This window comes from Lepus europaeus, chromosome 12, assembly GCF_033115175.1.
Source record: "Lepus europaeus isolate LE1 chromosome 12, mLepTim1.pri, whole genome shotgun sequence".
NCBI classification, from domain to species: Eukaryota; Metazoa; Chordata; class Mammalia; order Lagomorpha; family Leporidae; genus Lepus; species Lepus europaeus.
Window position 1 is genome coordinate 41653641 of NC_084838.1, and position 12274 is coordinate 41665914.

Sequence of the window (12274 nt, forward strand, 5' to 3'; positions counted from 1 at the left end):
AGGGCGGAGGAGTCCGAGCCGAGGACGGCCCAGCCGCGCCCGCTGCGAGCGGCCCCGCCCCCGGGGCCCGCGCCCTGAGGCTCCGCCCTCCTTCCCCGTCCAGAAAACCCAGCCGAGAGCCCCGCCCCTCCCCGGCGCGGCCCCGCCTCTCAGGGCCCCGCCTCTCGCGGCCCCGCCCGCGCCTCGGGCGCCCTTCTGGTCTCTTGCAGGTCCTGCCTCGGAGTCCGCGCCAGCAGCCGCCCGCGCGTCCGCCGCGCCGCGCGCCCTCGCCCCGCCGCCGCTCGGCCCCTCCCCCAGCCGGCCGCGGTCTGGCAGCGCCTGGCCGGGGGCCCGCGGGCGGGCCGCCCTCCCCGCAGCAACCCACCCCCCTCTTAAAGCGGCGGCGGGAAGATGAGGTTTCGGGAGCCGCTCCTGGGCGGCAGCACCGCGATGCCGGGCGCGTCCCTGCAGCGGGCCTGCCGCCTGCTCGTGGCCGTCTGCGCGCTGCACCTTGGAGTCACGCTCGTCTATTACCTGTCCGGCCGTGACCTGAGCCGCCTGCCCCAGCTGGTCGGGGTCGCCACGCCGCTGCAGGGCGGCTCGAGCGGTGGCGCCGCCGCCGCCAGCGGGCAGCCCTCCGGGGAGCTCCAGGCCGGAGGGGTCCGGCCCCCGCCGCCTCTGGGCACCTTCTCTGAGCCTCGCCCGGGTCGCGACTCCAGCCCTGGCGCCGATTCTGTGCCCGGCCCCGCGAGCAACTTGACTTCGGTGCCAGTGCTCCCCACCACAGCGCTGTTGCTGCCCGTTTGCCCTGAGGAGTCCCCGCTGCTGGGTAAGGACTCGGGTCGGTGCCGGTCCGAGGGCTTGGGACTCCCCGGGATTTCCCTCGACGGGGTCCGCCGAGCGCTCCCTGGGCCCGCCCTCCTCCGCGACGGGCAAGCCCCCGATTCCGGATCAGAGTCCCGGCTCCCAAGCAGGCTCCGGGCTGGATGGGGGAGAGAAGTTGCGAGCGAGGACCCTTTGGGAGTCGCTTTGGCGGCCTGGGGCGGTGTAGGACAGTCCGCGGGTCCCTCCGGCCCTGGAAGCGGCGAAGGCCTCGGAGACTTCCCTGCCCTGGTCCGAGCAAGGCTGAGGAAGTGTTGGGGCTTTGGGTCTGCCTAGGGCTCGGAGCAGCCTTGCCCTGCTAACTCTGGAGGCGGCCGAGAGCCTCGAACCCGCGTTTGGGGGTCTGAGCAGCAGGTCCCCAGTGGAGGAGGCAGCCGGTCTCACTTAGCCTCTGCCTTCCCCAGAGCCAGCGGCGTGGGCTGGCCCCTCCCGCGCCTGTGGGCGTGTGACTCACTCCTCTCCCAAGCTCTGGTTTCTCCTCAGCTCCCTGGGTGAATGGTCGGTTCAGGGTGTTGTTTAGGATATTAGATGAAACAATGTAAATAAGGGTTTGCTTAATGAGGGTCAGCTTTCTGCGCTGCTGCTATTGTGCGCATTTCCTCCTTGGTGCCTGCCCCTCCACCCCAGCTTCCTCCTCTTGTGGGTTCCCAGAACCCAAGGGAGCAGGGCCCTCTCAGGGGCAGAGGACATGTGTGTCCTGGGAGAGCAGGAGGGCTAAAGTATAACCAGTCAGCCTGGGGTGGCCCCTTCCCTGGCCGCCTTGCCTGGATGAGCTGCACCCTGGCTTCCAGCCTGTGTTTCAAGGCGGGGGCAGGGAGCTTGGGGGAGGTGGGTTTGTGAGCCTTAAGGCAGGAGGAGCTGAGCCCACAGCCTGGACCTCTGGACCTGTAACCCACAAGCCCAGGGCAGCCACAGGTTGCTGCGAGGCTTGCAGGCAGACAGGTGGCTGCTCCTGTCTCAGGCCAGCTTTTGCAGCGAGGTGTTGAGAGTGAGGGGCCCTGGCAGGCGGGCGGGCACCCTTCCAGTGGAGCTGTCGCTTCCCCGCAGAGCCCTGGCAGGGCAGGCCTTCCTCCATGCTCTTGCTCAATGTCTCCAATAATTACTTCAATATTTTCATATCGAGTTTGGGAGGAACCTCTTGGAGTTGGTCAGACAAGAACTGTGGTAATAAGGAGGACTTTTTTTTTTAAAGGCAGAAACTTGAATTCCTTTGGACTTGCTGGCTAGTCTGGGAAGCTTTAGCCCCATAAAGTGAAGTGTGTCTGGCCTCGGGCATCTTAGAGAATTTCTGAGTCTCTCCTGTGTATCACAGAGTTGGTTGTTGCTTATCTTACTGGGTGAGTTTTAGGGGTAAGTGAGAGTGTGTCCCTTAAACAGGTGGCACACAGTAGGTAATCAGTACACGGCAGCTAATAATAAGAATACAGTAATAATACTATTTGTGTAGGCCTTCGAAGTTTCATTTTCTCAGACTGCCATGGAGATAGCGTTCAACGGCAGAGGGGAGGGAGGAACAGAGCCTCCAGACCGCAGAGAGACCGACTTTTTTTTTTTTTTCCTCTTTTGTTTTTAATATTGCCTGGGCGTTGTGCAGAAAGAAAAAATAATGAGTGAATTAAAGAAAAGGCCTCAGAGTTCATCAGGTTGATGTTTGAGGTGTGGGGGGTCTCCTGGTTGAAATATGACTGGTCCGGTGGTGTCCCAAGTTCTGGTTTGTTTTGTTTGGTACCGTGGTGTCCCTTGTGATGAGCTTGTCACCAGTGACTGGTGTGGCTGCCTTCTGAGAGTAACTGTGCGGCAGCACTTCCCAAGAGGTGTGGACTCAGAGGCCGTGTGGGAGAGGCCCTGGGCTCTCTCTAGCTTGACAGCCTCCCTGTGACCTGCAGGCCAGGCAGCCCCTAAAATGGTGGCTGAGGTCCGCTCATTGTCATGGAGCCCTGCCCTTGGGGTAGAATGGCTGGGGCAATTCCCCGGATAGTGGTTCCCTGCTAGCAGAAAGCCGAAAGTGTCCTGGGGAGCGAGTGGGTGGAGCGAGTGGGTGGAGCGAGTGGAGGCTGTCTGTTCATCTGGGCAGGTGTTAGCTGAAGCCATTGTGGGCAGGTTTTGAGGTTGCTGGGAGAAAGCATCCGTGGGGTTTAGAGTTGTGGCCTTTTCACTACTTGCAGTTTCTTTTCCCAACTCGACTCTCTGGTGTCCAGTGGTCTGGGCGGTCCCTCCTGGTTGTGGGCATGCCCTTCTCTGCAGGAGGTAAGGCCCCCAATGGGTCACTGAGTGGCTGCTGGGTTCTAAGAGCCTCGGCAGACTTCACATAGACTCGGGGTAGAACTCTGCCCCTGTCTATGCTGTTTGGAGCCACGCTAGGCGTCACCCTGGGAGTGCCCCCCTGGCTAGTGTGAGAACTCTAGTGCAGGTGGCTCAAGGAGGTGGCCTCTTCTGAGGAACCCCACAGCTTTCCCCAGGGAGCTGCACACGGTGGCTCAGGCCTTCCCCCCAGCCCAGCCTCCAGCCCTCTGAGCGCCGGGTAGCATGGATTCCATGTGACGCTGGTGGCTGGGTTCCCTTTTCTGGCCACCTGGGAGTTTGCCTGAGCTGGGAGGAGCAGCAGCCTTGTGTTTCTTTCCCGGAATGTTTATCTCTGCTCAGATTTGGCGGCAGCTCAACATGATCTGGCCTGATGTGGCATTGCCAGTCCGAGGAGGGGTGTGGTGGGAGGAGGTGGGCACACATCAGGCTGAACTGGTTAGGGGAGGCAGGACTGGCCTGGGGCCCCAGCTGGGCCGGGTCTGGACTGCTCCCACCCCCGAGGTCCCTCTTGCCTAGCTGCTTGTTCCAAAGGCATAGCGCTGATCTGGAGGTGGGCCCCCCGGGCTAGCGCAGAGCAGCTGCAGGTACCAGGCCCTGGGAGAGACTTGCTCAGCACCGGTTTCCCTGGCTCTTCTGGGTGCTGGCAGCTGTGCTCTTGGGAAGATGAAGCCCACTTGATCTCTGCTGGGCTCTCAGCTCTCCCGTGTCCCTTGACCGGCGCGCTGCACCCTTCTTGGACGCACACACGTGATGCAGGCATGCTGCCCAGGTCAGCGTGTGCTCTAAGGCTTAGGAAAGGGCTCTGTCTTCATGGCCTTTTGGGAGTTCATCTTGGAGTCTGGTCACCTTCCTGGAGGAAGCACTAGGGCCTCACCTGTGTCCATGGAGATCTTGATGAGCCACGTGGAAGCTCCTTGGGGCTTAGGGGGCCAAAGCCAAATGTGCGATTAGACCCAAATTGCAGCTTCTGGGAACCCTAGCACCACAGGAGGCGCCTTCCAGTGCCCTTCCCTGGTTGTTGCCCCTTGTAGAGGCTCGGGGAGAAGATCCTGAGGCTGTGGCTGTAGATCCCATGGGAAGACCTTGCCTGGGTGTTCGGGATGGCTAAGGCGTCTGGCCACTTCATTCATTCAGTTCTAACAGTGTGCCTGGACAGTGCTGTAAAGACGGCCAATGCCTCCCCTTCAGGAACTCGCCGATTACTGGGAAGAGGCATAATTACACCATGCCGGTATCATTTCGGGAAATCAAAATGTGCATGTGTTTATTTAGCCCTGTCCCTCCCTCCTTCTCTTCTCCCTCTCTTCCTTTCTTTTTTTCTTTCAGATATCCAGAGTTGGTTTCAGAGTTCTTCAGTCTGGGTTTTATTTGACCGTGGGAACATTTTCCTCCCCTTTCTGAAGCTACGTATTAGCCCCACTGGATAAATAACCTTAACTTGCTGCTTTATAATGATCGTAATGAGACAGCAATGGCCACATGCCTGGTGTTATGGTCTTTGAGGAGCAGCAGGGCAGGGATTTCCAGGCTGGGGCCTGCCTGGCTCCTTTATGGGTTAGGATTGATGGAGGAGGCTTTGGGAACAGGGCCGGGAGGCTCATCCCCTTTGGGCTCAGCTGGGCTGTGGGTATGTGTGAAAGGGGCCCAGTTATTCTGTGGTCAACCTGGTGATTCCTGCACTGCCCACTTACCCCGGGCCTCCTGGGTCTCGTTGCCCGTGCTTTGTTCCTTGCCTGTTCCTGCCAAGAAGTAGAGCCTGGAATTCTGCTTGAACACGCATCCACCTGGAAATTCCAGTTTGCTTGAGCCAGTGGGGCTGCGGTGCAGTTGTCTCAGGACAAATGGTCTGCACTTGCCGCTAAAACCCCCCGACAGCCTGGCACCGTTTGCCTCTGGCACGGCCTGGTGTGGAGTGAGGTGACTGCACAGGCCGGCTAGCCGGACCCTGACTCCAGGGGAGATAAGAGGTGCGGGATTGGACTCAGCGGCCTCCATGGGCCCCTTCTGTCCGTGAACTTGGTGGCGGTTGCTGGGAGCCAGACTGCTGCTGTGGTCGTAAAGATCCCTGTTGCGGGGGCCTCTGTGTTTGCCTGGGCCCACGCGGGGTGAGGCAAGGCAGTCAGCAGCTGCAGCAGAGCTGTCACGAGCCTGTTCCGAAAGTCAGAGGTCTCTGGGTTGCAGGATTGGAGTGGCACGAGGGTGTCGGGTGAGGTCTGGCTGGAGCTGTTTCTGGGTGAACGTGGCCTAAAGGGATTTGCCCTTAGAAGGCCGAAGGGTGGGTGAGTCACTCACTCAGTGTTTCGGGTTCCACTTCTCAGCATGTCCTGGGCCCGCCCCTTCCTTACACAAATGGAGACCAGGGGCTATATAATTGGCTGTTGCTGAATTCTTTGGCAGTGATTTTAATGTCTGGTCTGGGTGTGTTATGTAGCTGCTTCTCTATCCCCCTGCTGCTGCCTCTCCGAGCCCCTCACAAAGCCCAGAGAGGGAAGAATGATTTGCCTTACAGGGCTCGTAGTGGTGGGGGGAGATGGGTAATCGGGTAATTGCTTCCTTGTTTCTGTAAACAAAAACAAAAACAATGCAGACCCACTGAAAATGATTTGAAAAGTTGAAAAGGATAGAAAAAGTACACCTGCACTCCTGACACCTAAAAGAAACATGTTGGCATGCTTCCCATTAAGGGTATAGCTTTGTAGGTGGGCAGATAGATGAACATAGATTGTTGTAGACAGCCTGATGTTCAGCACTGCTAAGAGTCCGTTGCCAGCTTGTTCCTGTACTTTTTCTTTTTCTTTTTTTTTTTTTTTTTTTTTGACAGGCAGAGTGGACAGTGCGAGAGAGAGACAGAGAGAAAGGTCTTCCTTTTTGCCATTGGTTCACCCTCCAATGGCCGCCGCGGTTGGCGCGCTGCGACCAGCGCACCGCGCTGATCCGATGGCAGGAGCCAGGTGCTTCTCCTGGTCTCCCATGGGGTGCAGGGCCCAAGCACTTGGGCCATCCTCCACTGCACTCCCTGGCCACAGCAGAGAGCTGGCCTGGAAGAGGGGCAACCGGGACAGGATCGGTGCCCCGACCGGGACTAGAACCCGGTGTGCCGGCGCCACTAGGCGGAGGATTAGCCTAGTGAGCCGCGGCGCCGGCTTGTTCCTGTACTTTTACAAAGCACGGGACAGTGTCCTATCCTGCCAGGCAAATGTACCATCGCTGTATCATTCAGCTGGTGTTGAACACACTCGTGCTCTGGATGAGGCTTGTGCATACAACCTGGTGCTCTTTGGGGGTAGGAGAGTTTCTGAGAGGGAAAGAAAAGGGCAGCTGTGTTTTGAGAGGGGCTACAGTTTCCAGCCCATCTGAGGAAGGGGTAGACCCATCCAAGTGACAGCTCGGCCTACTGCTGGCAGAGACGTATCTCATATTGCTAAACGATCTGTCTAGAATTCTGATGAAAAAGGAAGCGAGGTACAGGAAGCGCCCGGGGGCAGCGGCAGAGGGCCAGGCTACAGAAGACACGTTCTTAGGAGCTGCCTGAGCAGAACTCTGCCATGGACAGAATCAGTGGGGGTGATGCTTTCTCAGTACTTCTCCATTTGTTCCCTTAGCACAGCCAACTCCCCAGGCTAAGCTGACGTGGACAGCTGTGGCCCTGGGGCCATGATTCGGGGTGAACCAATCACGGAGGTGTAATCCATGGGAGGGGTGCGAACAAGTCAGCCAGCGAGGTTCTGAGACGCCCAGCCCTGCCCCCCCACCTCCCCATGCTCTCGCATCCTGGAGAGGGACCAGCTTCTCCCTTGGGGAGGCGCCACCCAGCCACCTCTCAGCTGAGGCTTGTTCCAGTGGGGGCACCCACTCAGGCCGCAGGGCAGTTGTTCCCAGCTCTTCCCAGGAAGGGCATTTTGAAGCCTCTGTGTTTGAAAGGACCTGTGTGGTGCTGGCTTCTTTTGAGGGTGGGGCAGTCTTGGGTTCGGAACCTGCCAGGGACCATCTGGTGCAGGGCCTGGGGAGCTAGGGCCAGGCTGTTCTGAGGGAAGAGGCAGGATTGGGTCAGACCCGAGTGACCAAAACTGTGGAGTCAGGCTCCTTCCTGCCCCAGCGTGTGGGGCTGCTCATGGGAGGGCCCTGGTAGGGCCTCCAACAATGGATTGGTCGCCTGACTGGGCGCATTCTAGAAACGCTTTTAACATTTTCTTTTAAAGGTTCTTCCTGTTTTGCCTCATGTCCTTTTTGCCGTTGACATCCTGAAACCAAGCTGCTGTTGCAAGACACCCCAGCTTGAAAACAATAGGACAGGACAGCAAGTTAAGGGAGGGACCTAGGAAGCTGGTGTGTTTGTGGGCCAGGAGTGTGGGGACTTGGCCTGGAGGTGTCAGGTAGCTGCAGGCACTCGGCTGGGCACTTTGAGCAGCCTGAGCAGAGTCCTTGACTGGCTGAGAATGGGCAGGATGGCATCTTCAGTCCGGAAACTGGTGCAAGGCAGGGGATGAATGGAGACGAGTTGCTCATTCTGCAGACTGAACCATGCCGACCATAAGGTGTGGCACGAGAGAGGAAGGCTGTGCAATCTAAAGGGCACTGGGGAGGGTGGTGCAGGGTGCCAAAGCGTGGTCTGGGCCAGAACCAGAGTGGAAATGAAGAGCCCTGCCCCTCCCCATCCGTCCGCATGTTGGAACAGACTTGCTCACTAGGAAGGACAGGGCCTGTTGCTCGCAGGAGCCTGTGAATGTCTCTAGCTGCTGTCACACTGCGAGAACACTCTCGCTGAAGTCCCAGCTGTTCCATGCGGTTCCCAGCAGAGAGGAGAGCAAATGGAGGCAGAGCGAGCAAAAGGTGCTGAAAGAGAGAGGAGGTGCTTCCGCTGGAACTGTACTAGGCACCGGAAGGCCAAAGGTGGCGGACAGCAGGAGCCAAGGGGACAGGAAGAGAGCTACAGGGGCTGGGGAGACTTCATGAGCTGCAGAGGGTAGGGGCCAGCCCTGAAGGCCAGGAGAGTGAGGATGCCAGGTTCCGCTTCTCATTCATTAGTAACCTTCTGGGCAAGTGTTGGCTGCTTTGGTCTGAGTCCCCCTCCTGAAATGCGAGTGGGCAGGAACCGTTGGTTTCCAGTGTCCTTGCGTCTCTATCTATGAGATTCTAGTTTGGTGAGGAGAGTGGGAAGCAGGGGTCCTGGTTACATCTGTGATGTGAAAGGCCTCTGAACTTCCTGTGAAGCTGAATACTTTCTACCCATTTCAGAGGTCTTGTAGAAAGGCTTCTGCTAAAAGTTTTGTCATCTCTGTCTAGGTGGGCATGAATAATCTTTTAAATTTATTTTTTATAAAAGATTTATTTATTTATTTGAAAGGCAGAGTTACAGAGAGAGAGGGAGAGACAGAAGGAGATTGGTCTTCCATGTGCTGGTTCACTCCCCAAATGGCTGCAATAGCCGGGGCTGGGTCAGGGTGAAGCCAGGAACCTGGAACTCCATCCCGGTCTCCCACATGGGTGGCAGGCATTCAAGCACTTGGGCCATCCTTCACGGCTTTCCCAGACGCATTAGCAGGGAACTGGATGAGAAGTGGAACAGCCAGTGCTTAACCTGCTGGGCCACAACGCCAGCCCTGGGGATAAAGATTTTAGCAGGTGAATGGCTCTTGGCAGTGGCACAAGAAATGTGTCTGTCACTTGGCTGGCTGTGTGACGAAGTTGCTGTCATCTTTGCCTCAGCGTTCTCAGCTCAAGATGGAGATAATAATAGCACGGACCTGGCAGATATTGTAAAGCTTAGGTAGTAGTGCTGCAAGGGCTTAAAGGATCTGAGCAGAGTGTTCTGGGTGTCTGTTAGATGATTGGTAGTGGTCATAATGCCCTCGTCTCCCTGTGTCCCACAGAATGCGCTCTGTGATGCTCTGCCGAGGCCTGAAACCGTGGAGAACACTGAGTCCTATACCTGCTAAGTGTGCATCCCTGTGCTGAAGTTCAGCTTATAAATTAGGCATTGTGGGAGATTAATGGGAACTATTAATAGAGCGATTGTAAGAATATACTGTGATACAATTTATTTAAAACTCATGGATTGTGCATTTCTGGGATTTTTCCCTTTAATGTTTGCAGCCCTGGACTGAGTGTGGGTAACTCAAACCTCAGAGTGAAGCTGTGGATAAAAGGGCCTACTGTCGTGCTTCATTGTGACAACTTCGGCTTTTGCTTTGTAGGATTTCTTCCTGTTTAAGTTGAAGATACAATGTTAGAACATTAAATGTTTACAGAAATCTCTGCCTACCACTGTAGCAAGCCATGCTCCTGCCACTGTAGCCAAATTCGCTATGACTTCCCAAATGTACACATATTTACTGTGGCAGTTTTAGAGTCAAACCCCACTTGGTGAATTATTTTGCCCAGCATTATGTTCATAAATTGTTGTTTACAGTTTTCCTGATTGTCTTGTTGCTGCTGTCTCGGGGCCTTGTAGCTAATCCCTTAGCATCCCTCGCCCAGGTTTCACTGCTTTAGATAATCTTGAGATGAACAGTGCTGCGACATTCATAGCTGCTAGCTTCCATTGCACTACTGTTTCCTTGGGATAAATTCCCGGAGAGGACTTTGGAGGCCAGAGGATGGTCATCCTGACACCACCAGTTCACGTGACCGCACTGCTTTCCAGGAAGCTTGGAATCATTCACAGGCTCCGAATTGGAAATTCTTGGCTGTTAAAGAATCCAGATTCCGAGGGGGAGTGGAATCTGTGCGGAGCCTCACGTGTATACTTCCAGTGTGTGTGTGGGGGGAGTTCCCTGTGCCGGGCTGTGTGGCTCCCTGGGTATGTGGCTGGCTTTTCCTGTTAAATGATTGCCTCTGACAGTTCCTGCTAAGGTTACTCAGTGTCCAGGGAAGGAGCCTTATTATTGTTCTTCAATACCCTACTGCTTTGGCCTGGTTGATTTACATGAAATATGACCTTTCTTTCCTTCTTCCCTTTATATGTGGATCCAGTCCTGCAGAACAGGGACAAACCCTGAGGGTAAAGACCTGATTTAAAACTTTGTGGGTTGGTTGCTGCAAGCAGCGTGGGTAGCCATCTATAGGAGCTGCGTGAGGGTCCATCAATGGGCAAGGCTGAGTGCCTGTTCATTTCACCCATGTGCGGGAACTCCTGTCTGGAAACTCTCGTTTATGGGAGCCAGAAACAAGGCCCAGCCGAAGAAAGGCTTTTGAATTATATTCGTGCAAAGTGAGTTGGTCCAATAGCCCGAAGCTGGCGATTGTGGAGAGCCAGCTGTGTCCCTGTAGCCGCCTCCTGAGCACATTGTGTCGGAGACTAACAGGAGACTGCTGAATTGTCTAAATGAGAGAATGACTTCAGAGCTAGCGATTTCAGTGACCGAAAGTTTACAGATCAGCAGGCAGGGGCCGCATTCCCCTCGTGACAGCCTCTTCATATGTCAGCTGCCGAATTCTCTGCAGTTTGCTCGCCACTGACTGCACTGGGCACTCTAGGGCCATTGGATTGGGGCAGAGCGGCTGCTCAGCAGCAGGACAAGTTGTGTGAAATGGGGAAAATGATTTCTTACCTCGAGAGGTAGACACAAGGATCGAACAAGATGAGTTCAGTGATGGCGTAGCTGTCCGTCAGTGCCTAACCCCTGGGGATAGAGGCATGCACTCAGTACTGTAGGCTGCAAGGTCAAGTTTTTTTCCAGATGGGGTGTTTTCATCTGCCCTGGGGCAGAGTCAAGAGAGGAAGCAGGCAGAGGTGTGAGACAGTGACCACAGCTTGGGGACAGTGTGTAGCCCAGAGCAGTGTCTAATGGAGACTGGTAGCCTGACCTGGGCAGAACTCCCCTGAGGCCACCCGTAGAAGCCATCTATCCTGAATCTGTAGCACTGGGAACTTGGAGCTTGTGTTGCCATGTGTCAGGCGGGCTGGGACTTTGTGGGTGTCCAGGCTTCCCTTAGCCAGGAGGACGTTGTCAGTGTTTTGGGGAGCCAGGATTGAGTCTCGCTGGAGAAATCCATCTCCACGTAAACTTTAAGCCCTTCCAGCAAGTCCAGTCTCTAAGCAGGGTATCAAGTCAGGGGCTGAGCTGATAAAAGCTGGTCCGTGTGGAAACCCAGTTGATAGGAGCTGCTGAAAATGCAGCGTTCCAAGCTCCAGCAACAGCCACACCAACCAGCCTCACAGCAGATGGGGCCGAGTCAGCACTTCGAACATGCCCAGCCCCAGAGAAGGACTTCGTGTGCGCCACTTTCGTGAACTCTCCTAGCAGCTCTTTTTCTGGCCTGATGGCCCTGGCCACCCCCTCAGTACAGTGTGGACTGAATGTGGTAAGAGAGACATCCTGTCTCCTTCCTTAGGGGAGAGCATCCAGCCTCTCACTGTTAGCAGCGGGTTCTTCACAGATGGCCGTTGTCAGCTGAGGAAGTCCCCTTCTAGCCCTGGTTTGTTGAGTGTTTATCCTGAGAAGGCGATGGGTTTTGTCAAGTGCTGTCTTGTATCTGTTGGGATGATCATGTGAGGGTTTGTTTTTTTATTTGTTCTATTGATAGAGTTGTATTATATACAGATTCTATATACAGATTCTAAGATGTTTTAAGTTGGTCCTGTATACTCACAGTGTATAATCCTTTTTATGTGTTGCTGGATTTAGTTGGCTAATTTTTTGTTGAGTTTTATTCATAAGGGATTGGTCTGTAGTTTTCCCTCTTTTTGTGATATCTTTATCTGGTTTTGGTATTAGGGTAGTACTGCCTGAAAGAATGAATAGAGACATGTTCCTTCATTCTCCATTTTTTGGGAAGACTTTGTGGTAGATTTGTATTAGTTCTTTAAATACCTGGTAGAGTTCACCAGTGAAACCCTCTTGGCCTGACCCTTTCTTTGTGGGGACCTGTCACTTGTTTTTTAACTTTATTTTTGACCATATGGAAATTTTGACTTTTTCTGAATTTAAATCTCCGTTTCCCTTTATGACTTAAGTTGTTTCCATTCTTCAGGAAGGTCTTTACCATCCCACGATTGTAACTTTTTTTTCCTCTGTGTTTTCTTCTATGGGGGTTCTTTAATGCTTCAGTACTTGGCCTTGACAGTGGAAGATGAACAGAGTCACTATTCAACCCTCATATGTGGCAA

General features: G+C 55.0%; 1 protein-coding gene across 1 annotated transcript in view; it reads left to right on the forward strand.

Annotated features, from left to right (window-relative positions):
- Positions 1-325: 325 nt before the first annotated feature.
- Positions 326-12274, forward strand: part of B4GALT1 (beta-1,4-galactosyltransferase 1) — a 54631-nt gene continuing 42682 nt past the window's right edge. The window contains exon 1 of the mRNA XM_062208088.1: positions 326-808. Within this exon, the coding sequence (XP_062064072.1) occupies positions 391-808 (418 nt within the window). The 5' untranslated portion in view covers positions 326-390. The remainder of the gene's footprint in view (positions 809-12274) is intronic.